This window comes from Oncorhynchus mykiss, chromosome 9 (assembly GCF_057628025.1).
Source record: "Oncorhynchus mykiss isolate SJ-2025 chromosome 9, ASM5762802v1, whole genome shotgun sequence".
In the NCBI taxonomy this organism is placed as follows: Eukaryota; Metazoa; Chordata; class Actinopteri; order Salmoniformes; family Salmonidae; genus Oncorhynchus; species Oncorhynchus mykiss.
In genome coordinates, this window is record NC_143030.1 from 72,527,222 (window position 1) to 72,537,499 (window position 10,278).

Below are 10,278 nucleotides of genomic sequence, written 5' to 3' on the forward strand. Positions count from 1 at the left end.
AGCATATTTATTTCATTTCATTTGCGATTTTCATGAATAGTTAACGTTGCGTTATGGTAATGAGCTTGAGTCTGTATTCACGATCCCGGATCCGGGATGGGGAGATCAGAAAGGTTAACAAGAATTTGGATGGCGAAGAGCGCATGCTAAAGGACGAATGCGTATTGTAAGTGAAAGAAGATGGATTTTTACACAATTACTAAAGTGTGTGAGACATGAGCTGGTCTACAAGAAGCTATTCTCAATAACAATGATTTCCAACCAATGCACAGACAAAGACAATTAATCAAAATGATACGGACACTGCTCAACTAAACGTCCTTAAACTGCACTGAATATAGTGTAAAGCCATGTAAAGTCAACACTTTACTGCAAGTGCGCAAATAGCTAGTGAATTTCCACATGGGAGACAATAAAAAGACTGTCTATCAAGACGGCCACCAGCAGATTAGACAAATTACATTGTATTGAAAAGTATCATCCTACCCGTTTCCAACAGCGTTGTATGGTACCATATCATGTTGACAGTAGAGTCCTACCTGTTTCCATAGGAAGACATCGTCCTGGTTGAGTTGCCATGCGGTGATGAGGTGTATGGTAGACAGTACCCCTCCACTCAGCACTGCAGCTCTCATCCTCACCGGCAGCAGTGTATAGATAATGTACACAAAGAACACGGACCACCAGATCCCCTCAGAGGCGCTCCGGGGGGCAACCATCAACACCCCAAACACCTGGACCACTAGTAGCACCCCGATCACCAGGTAGCTGACGATCCACATGTAGTCCTGGTGGAAGCTGTTCCTGTTGCACACCACCATCATGGACAGGAAGAGGGCCATGGCCACGGAGAGCACCGAGGCGTAGGCCACGTTGGGCGGAGCGTGGACACAGTGGAAGGCTAGCATGACGCCGCACACTATGACAAGGACACCCATCAGCATAGTCAGAGAGCTCTGGTTGAGCCTGAAGAAGTAGCGCTGGTACAGACGTTCTAGTTTGGCTGAGGTGAACTTCTTGGACTGGAACACCCGTACCACACACATCCAGCACTCAGCGGCTGTCAAGGCTTTACATGTTCCTCCGTCCTCCCCTGTTCCTTCCCCCAAACCCACCCCCCCTGGACCTCTCCTCCCTCTCAGGTCTCCGTCGTCGAACCCCAGATCCACAGCCTTTAACCCCAGGTCTCCTGCAGCCCCGGTCCGTTTCCCATAGTGGTCCTCCTGCCAGACGCAGCGCATTCCAAAGTTACCTCCTCCACTGGGCCCCGCGCCCCCTCCACCACAGTGGTAGTGCTGGGGGGTGTGAGGTGGTGGATCCAGGTTCTCAGCTTCCTGCAGGCAGCTCATGTAGCGGGGGTTGCAGAGAGACGACCCTGAGCCACAGTCCTTCCGCTTGTTGGACTTGCTGCCATTGCGCTCCCCCCACGCGGTCTTTCGCTCGTCCACTCTGGCTACGAAGAAGCCTCTGACCCACGACATCCTACTGGGACAACAGAGACAGATTAGGGTTAGCAGGTCAACAATATGCAGACAAGGACAGATAGGGTGGTCATCAATACACCGTTAGGGACAGACAGGGTGGTCATCAATACACCGTTAGGGACAGATAGGGTGGTCATCAATACACCGTTAGGGACAGACAGGTTGGTCATCAATACACTGTTAGAGACAGACAGGTTGGTCATCAATACACCGTTAGGGACAGATAGGGTGGTCATCAATACATCGTTAGGGACAGACAGGTTGGTCATCAATACACTGTTATTGACAGATAGGGTGGTCATCAATACACCGTTAGGGACAGACAGGTTGGTCATCAATACACTGTTAGAGACAGATAGGGTGGTCATCAATACACCGTTAGGGACAGACAGGGTGGTCATCAATACACCGTTAGGGACAGACAGGGTGGTCATCAATACACCGTTAGGGACAGACAGGTTGGTCATCAATACACCGTTAGGGACAGACAGGGTGGTCATCAATACACCGTTAGGGACAGACAGGTTGGTCATCAATACACCGTTAGGGACAGACAGGGTGGTCATCAATACACCGTTAGGGACAGACAGGTTGGTCATCAATACACCGTTAGGGACAGACTTGACACCTGAGCTTGGTTTCAATGCTATTGCAATGGAAGACATGTCTCTTCTTCTCTGTTGATCATCCAGTTCATTCTTAGCATCTTCATTCACATGTACTTTAGGCCTATAGGTATAGAGTCCACTGACCTGTGTGGGCTCTGTGGTGTGTACCAACGCTGCGCTCTTCAGCCAGGCCACTCATTTGCACACACAACGGGATCAAACTGGCCAGGGGTAGGTGTGTCTACCTTCCTGTAAAGGCGGTGTGTCTGTCTGCCTTGGAGCTTGGAGCTGCACCTTTAACAAACAAACTAACTAACAGACAAACAAACAAACAGTGTCATTACATCACTTCCTGCCTCTGAAGGCCACCTGACCTGGACCTCTGAACACTAAGGTATAGCTTATTCCTCGTGTAATAACAAAAAATAACCCTAAACTTATAAGAGCAACTTAATGCAGTGTTATACAACTGAAAATCTTTCTGGGTATCAGCAGTTTTTTTAGTAAATGGAAGGAGTGTGCAGCCAGCCAATAGCAAACTCTAACTCAAAGTGTAGCAGTGTATTTGCACTAATCAATAAAAGAGATGAGCCATATTGTCAAATTTAATTTATAGTCATTCATCCTCTCCGTCACCACCTGATCCCATTCCACCCCCACCCAGAGAGAGGGCCTTCACATGCAAATCTTTCTGTTTGCAGATACTGAAGTGTGACTGCTAATCATCATGCTATTCAGTGCACTGTACATCAACCATGTAGATAAATCGCCCTAAGCCTATCACTGGAATTCAATATGGTCCCTTCCATTCCAAATACACTTCTTCTAGTGCTGTTTGGATTTCCATAACATTTGTGGAAACTAGCTTTCCAACCATCCATATCCTTTCAGTGTAGTTAGTGTAGTTATATTATATCAATCTCCCCGTAACATCAGGGCAGGGTTGAGTTTGCCCTATTAGAGAACAAAGGCCCTATGAGTGGGCATTTAGCAGTCATCAGAGATGAAACACACACATGCACAGTAAGTACGTACACACACACACACACACACACACACACACACGAGATGAAGAGCCCTCCACTCCAGATTAAATTGTGCATGTTTCCTGTCCCCCATTAGCCCTGATGACTCACTCTCCGTGTCCCATATGGAACCCCATTCCCTATATAGTGCACTCTTTTAGATTGTGGCCCATAGGGCTCTGATCAAAAGTGTTGCACTATTGTAGGGAAGTGGCTGCCATTTGGGACACGCCCAGGCACAGTCAAGCTGACTTATGTCTGCATTCAGCACATGTCAAGGACATTGGAATATAACAGGAATGGGCAGCTGGCGCCCCACGACCCTCCTTCTGAAGCCCCTCGGAACAATTTAACATGTTTTTTGTTTATTTGTTTATTTTTTAACTTACTGTTGCAAGTTAGAATAGTAAAATACAGAAAAATTTGTTGAAATTCCAAAATTGGGTTGTGCATCAACAGTTTTTGTTGTTATGTCAATCCCTACCCAGGTTTCCATCCAACCTTTTGAGGTGAGTAAAGTACATGTCGGCAAAAAAACTAAACATTTTCAGTAAACTTTACAAATGGCGACAAAACAAAATACGCTAGACAAGATGGGATCTTTTTGTGTCTGTAAAATGAATTATGCCAGAAATGTCGGTGGAAACGCTTTTATGCGCAAATATTGATAAAATAACCATCATATTGATGTAAACTTGGAGTCACGTACTGACATGTTGTGTGATCCTCCCACTACGACTCTTCAGGAAAGCATGCAGTTTATTAGGCTACAGATTAAATCAATTATGTTGAACTTCACAGGGCGGTGAAAGTGCAAGGTGATGCGCTCCTAAATATCGAGGGTCTGATTCTGGTGACATCATCATTGATGCTTGGGTACCATTTGACAAATAACAAGACTACACTCTTTTGTCAATAATAATCTGATCATGTAGGCTAATCGTGTGCTCTATCATGCTGTATGTATCTGCGTGCTGTTGGCTAGAGAGCATGTGGCAGACTGGGTGCACTCGCTATATAACACAACATTTTGTTGTGAGAAAACCATCAGTAGAGGTGAAAATGCGATGTAACTTGTACTTTTTTTATTCAGTACTTGGGAATTAGTACGCCAAAACATGTTGTTTTTTATGTGCACCACGTCATCACACACACAGCCTTTTATCAGCAACTAGTCAATTTGATGGAAACATCTCTGGTGAGAAAACGTACATATTGTTTTCATGCAGATTTGAGAATATTCGCATGAAAATCTGTCGCCAATTGGATGGAAACCTAGCTACTAACACTGACTCTATTAGCCCATGATGCACTACCGTTTTTTAGATTGGTAAGTCAGTCTAGCAGCCAGCTATCTAAACTTAGTAATCATAATCTAATTACTGTCCGGGGGGCCCCAATTGATTTGCTAGTCAGTCTCAGTCAGATATCATATTAAAAACTGTAAACATTTCCCTCCACCCCATGGCATAATGTGTAGAATAGCATGAAATTAGCTGTAAAACAGCAACAGTCAGGGATATGACCATGAGGGTAGGTAGAATAACAACAGTCAGGGATATGAACATGAGGGTACGTAGAATAACAACAGTCAGGGATATGACCATGAGGGTACGTAGAATAACAACAGTCAGGGATATGAACAAGAGGGTACGTAGAATAACAACAGTCAGGGAGGATCTGTAGAATAACAACAGTCAGGGAGGTTCTGTAGAACAACAACAACAGTCAGGGAGGATCTGTAGAACAACAACAGTCAGGGAGGATCTGTAGAACAACAACACCAATAGTCAGGGAGGATCTGTAGAACAACAACAACAGTCAGAGAGGATCTGTAGAACAACAACAACAGTCAGAGAGGATCTGTAGAACATCAACAGTCAGGGAGGATCTGTAGAACAACAACAACAGTCAGGGAGGATCTGTAGAACAACAACAACAACAGTCAGGGAAGATCTGTAGAATAACAACAGCCAGGGAGGATCTGTAGAACAACAACAACAACAGTCAGGGAGGATCTGTAGAACATCAACAGTCAGGGAGGATCTATAGAATATCAACAGTCAGGGAGGATCTGTAGAACAACAACAACAGTCAGGGAGGATCTGTAGAACAACAATAACAGTCAGGGAGGATATGTAGAACAACAACAACAGTCAGGGAGGATATGTGGAACAACAACAACAGTCAGGGAGGATATGTAGAACAACAACAACAGTTAGGGAGGGTATGTAGAACAACAACAACAGTTAGGGAGGATCTGTAGAACAACAACAACAGTCAGGGAGGATATGTAGAACAACAACAACAGTTAGGGAGGATCTGTAGAACAACAACAACAACAGTCAGGGAGGATTTTTAGAACATCAACAGTCAGGGAGGATCTGTAGAACAACAACCACAGTTAGGGAGGATCTGTAGAACAACAACAGTCAGGGAGGTTCTGTAGAACAACAACAGTCAGGGAGGATCTGTAGAACAACAGTCAGGGAGGATCTGTAGAACAACAACAGTCAGGGAGGATCTGTAGAACAACAACAGTCAGGGAGGATCTGTAGAACAACAGTCAGGGAGGATCTGTAGAACAACAACATGGGGTAAAAGACTAAAGAGATGCAGTGTTTCTCGATGTGTGTGCGCGTGCATGTGAGTTTTGGGGTGGAGGGTTGTTGAGGAAGGCAGAAGATTTACATCTCACAAAATAGACAATTAATTACTTATTATATTCTACAGTACATGCGCCTGGTGGCATGCCTGCGTTCCTTTTTAAGAGCAGTAGCTAGCTATTGATAGAAGTTGCTTCACTAAAGAAACCTTTGAAACTAACCTGAGGAGCTGGCAAACAGAGTCCTGCTCTGTAGTTTGTTATCAATGTAGTTCAACTCTGCCATTCTGCCAATAAACAACATAGGCAGTTACTGGATGTCAGACAGAACACCATGGTGTATTTAGTGTATTCTTTAATTAACCAATAAGGCCCGAGGGGGTGTGGTATATACACATTATAAACTGGGTGGTTCGAGCTCTGAATGCTGATTGACTGACAGCCGTGGTATATCAGATCGTATACCACGGGTATGAAAAACAGTTATTTTTTACTGCTCTAATTACGTTAGTAAACAGTTTATAATAGCAATAAGGCACCTCAGGAGGTTGTGATATATGGCCAATATACCAAAGCTAAGGGCTGTATCCAGGCACTCTGCGTTGCGTCGTGCTTAAGAACAGCCCTTAGCCGTGGTATATTGGCCACATACCACACCCCCTCGGACCTTATTGCTTAAGTATATTCAAGTATAACAAAATATGTAGGCTTTTTAAAAAAACATATTTTATCATTCATACATTTCCACCTATAATAAGTGGTTTAAAAGGTTTAAGGATACATATTCACACAGTTTAACATTGAGTTTACAATTGACATTTTAGTCATTTAGCAGACACTCTTATCCAGAGCAACTTATAGTTGTGAGTGGATAGATGTTTCATACTGGTCCCCTGTGGGACCCAAACCCAAAACCCTGGTGGTGCAAGTGTTATGCTCTAACTGAGCCACACTGGTTCCTCTGAGCAAATAAAAAAACGCAACTAGCTGGATATGCAAATACTATATCTAGGTATTGTTAGGCAGATAAAGGCACCTGATCTGATCTATGCTATTAGGTTATTCAATGCCCCTGTGGGTCAGACTGGCAAGCAAACAACCTCTGGTTCTGGTGCATGCAGGGCCGGTCAGTCAGACAGCAGGAGCACACAGCAGCATGGGGCGGTTATGTAACAAACAGAACAGTGCATGCATGCATTTACAGGAGCATCCGCTTGAGATATCATTTAAAAAATAATACTTGTTTCCAATCTAACCACCTCGTTATAAACCGGAAAACGGTTGTCAACGTTGTAAATTAATATATAGAGAATTAATAGGATATACCTTGAGTTTGAATGTCAATTATCTATATGCAGATCTAATACCACATAATCAGGATGTTTGCGATAAATAGGCCTACATGCAAACACATATCTGCACATAGCCTGGGCTATTTGGTTGCAAGAAGACCTTCCGAAGAAAAGGACTGCATAATCGCACGCACTGTTTGTGTGAAGCGACCGGTACATGTTAACCGTAGCCTTTCCATGGGGACATTTCGACAGTAACAATGCGCCTACTTCTCAAACGTTTCCTTTATAATGGGTTGTCTATATTTCCTTGCACCGACAGATGGGTTGTCTATATTTCCTTGCACCGACAGATCTTATCTAGCCCTACTCTTACCATTTGTCGCCAGAATTCAAGCCATGAGTAATAATTAAAAATCTCTCTACAAACTTCTATGAGAAATCGACTACAGGGATTCCATGATCGCGCCGTTTGACAAGTAGTATGGCTACTTGCATACTTTCATTGCACTAATTTCCCACTGCAAAGATAGCCTACAGTAGCCCATCAGCAAAGCCATACTATTGTAATGCACCTTCAAGATTATTATAATTTTTTTTCAATCAGAGAACAGGATACATACATGTCCTAACCCGGTTTCTTCTAGGTAAGTCCCTTATTGTAAATGCATAGCCTATATGCACCAGAATGTCTCCTTCTTTGGTGGGCATCAACACATTTATGAAGCCTACACATAGCCTATAGGCTTGTTACTACTAGCAACATCGTCGATAGTGACATGTAAAACAGCGCAAATACCTGCATAACATGCCACCTTGAAACTACAGGCTGCTGCTACACTGCTGAAGAGGCCAAGTTAACATTGTAACCTCGGCTGTTCTGTTTCATTTTTGTGGCACTACTGTGTTCTATAATTACAGTGATAATAGACGACTAGTTAAGTTAATGTAGCGTTGTTATAGACTGTAAAACAGTTATCCAGAAGGCTAGTAGCCCGGGAGAGATTGTACTTACCACATTGATTAACACCCATATACGAACAGCGCGCAATATAGCTGACTTTCTCCCTCTGTTTTGGTACGTTGCTGTCTTTTCGTTCAGATGAAAACGTGTATCTATCGACGTCTAGGCTACAATCGAGGGGATTGGCTACAAATGTACATACAGTGGGCGCGTTCGAGCTGATCACTTTTGTCAATTCAAGTCGGTGACCGCTTTTCAATGTTGCATTATGTTAAAACAATTGTCTGACTTGCGCCTACATGTCTACTGCATGAACCTTCCAAAAATCCTATGATCAAAGGTCATTACGTTTTGACGGCTTCGACTGCAAGTATCTGCAGTTGCACTTCCCCAGCTTCATCCTGCAGATGTCGCCTGCATTGTGGGAGACTCTATTGTCAACCAATCATTAGGGTGTTTTTGTTTGACCCGCTCGTATGTCATCAAAGATATGACTGAAACAGGAATCAACTTAATGTAAGCTATACAGTGGATAGCCTATATACAAACAAATGTGATATTTTAGTCTTTGAGTAATTGATTATATAAGGAACTCACATATGATTTCAGTTTGTGAGTGTGATATGGGAGTTGGAGATATGTTTATTTTGACATTATAAACAAAGATTTTATAAACAATGGAAACTGCCATGTTGATGTGAGCCTTGCTGTTGGGAAACCACATTAGTGTCTGACTTTCGGCTGTTGCAAATTCACCTCACACGACTTCACTTGGCTTTCGCCAACAGTTGCTTTTGCCTTACCACTCAAACGCGCCCAACATCTGGCGCTCGCTACATTCCCACTAGGTTCTCTGACTGTCTCGCTCGCTCTGGCTTTTTACCTCTCTCATAGGAAGGTAGCCTTCTTCAATTCTCATGAACTGATAGGCCAACAAATGACAACTCAAATATGAGTGCCATTTTTAGTGTGACAACTAAGCAATGAAGTCGAATGCCATAAGTCAATGATGCTATTTGTTAATGATTTTAGATGCGGTCTAGGGTCTAATGAGGATTTCAGACCTGTTTACACTTGATTGATATCCAGACATAATGCAAGTTCTGCGTTCAGACAGGCAGCTCAATTCTGATATTTTTTTCACTAGTTGGTCTTTTGACCAATCAGATAAGCTCTGAAAAAGATCTGATGTGAAAAGATCTGATGTGATTGGTCAAAACACCAAATAGTGGAACAAAATATCAGAATTGGCTGCCTGTTGGGCTGCATGTTAGCACCAGGTATAAACGGGACACAAGAGCGTGAGGATGTAGACTGCAGCTAGCCAAGATGTACTGCAAGCCAAGATGTACTGCAAGCCAACTACTTTAATATCCAAAGACCTTAGGCCTGCCTATCTGTTATTGTATCTGTAGCTTGGTCTCATAGACAAGACGTAACATAGTAAATAAATAAATAATAAATAAATAATAATAAATCCAGACACTTAAAGTAGTATGATATGCAGGGTTGGGGAATAACAGATTACATGTAATCCATTACATGTAAAGAATTACAAAAAAACGTTAACTGTAATCCTTTACGTTACCAGCAAAATGTTTTAAATAAAATTACAGATATTTTTGAAAAACTAGATGATTACTTTGAGGATTACTTTTAAATACAGAAAGGATGTTTGCGGAAAAAAAATATTAGACACTTCTCTGTTTTCTCAATGACATTCAAATCAGCATTGAAAAAAGTTTAAGTTTGTTCTACCTGAGCGAGTCTGACCACAAGTCAGAGACCACTATGATGACACACCAAATGCTGACCACATGTAAGAGACCACTATGATGTCAGAGACCACTATGATGTCAGAGACCACTATGATGTCAGAGACCACTATGATGACACAGCAAATGATGACCACAAGTCAGAGACCACTATGATGTCAGAGACCACTATGATGTCAGAGACCACTATGATGTCAGAGACCACTATGATGTCAGAGACCACTATGATGTCAGAGACCACTATGATGTCAGAGACCACTATGATGTCAGAGACCACTATGATGTCAGAGACCACTATGATGTCAGAGACCACTATGATGACACAGCAAATGATGACCACAAGTCAGAGACCACTATGATGTCAGAGACCACTATGATGTCAGAGACCACTATGATGTCAGAGATCACTATGATGACACACCAAATGCGTTTGATGGATCACGGAAAAAGAGCATAAATAGGCTTTTGTAGGCTACAGTCCAAGCTGTCTTTCAATGGTGCGACTGCTGTCAGCATCCAAAGTTT

At 42.9% G+C, this 10,278-nt stretch overlaps 1 protein-coding gene across 2 annotated transcripts in view; it reads right to left on the reverse strand.

The window, feature by feature from the left end:
• The window catches only part of LOC110531246 (adenylate cyclase type 6), a 131,382-nt gene extending 122,965 nt beyond the window's left edge, over positions 1–8,417 (reverse strand). Inside the window, exons 1-3 of one of the 2 annotated variants that reach the window (XM_036988783.2) lie at positions 8,030–8,417; positions 2,237–2,404; positions 540–1,485 (exon numbers count right to left, since the gene is read on the reverse strand). In XM_036988783.2, the coding sequence (XP_036844678.1) occupies positions 540–1,481 (942 nt within the window). In that variant the 5' untranslated portion in view covers positions 1,482–1,485; positions 2,237–2,404; positions 8,030–8,417. The remainder of the gene's footprint in view (positions 1–539; positions 1,486–2,236; positions 2,405–8,029) is intronic. The other variant, XM_036988784.2, reaches the window with a different exon arrangement.
• Positions 8,418–10,278: the final 1,861 nt, after the last annotated feature.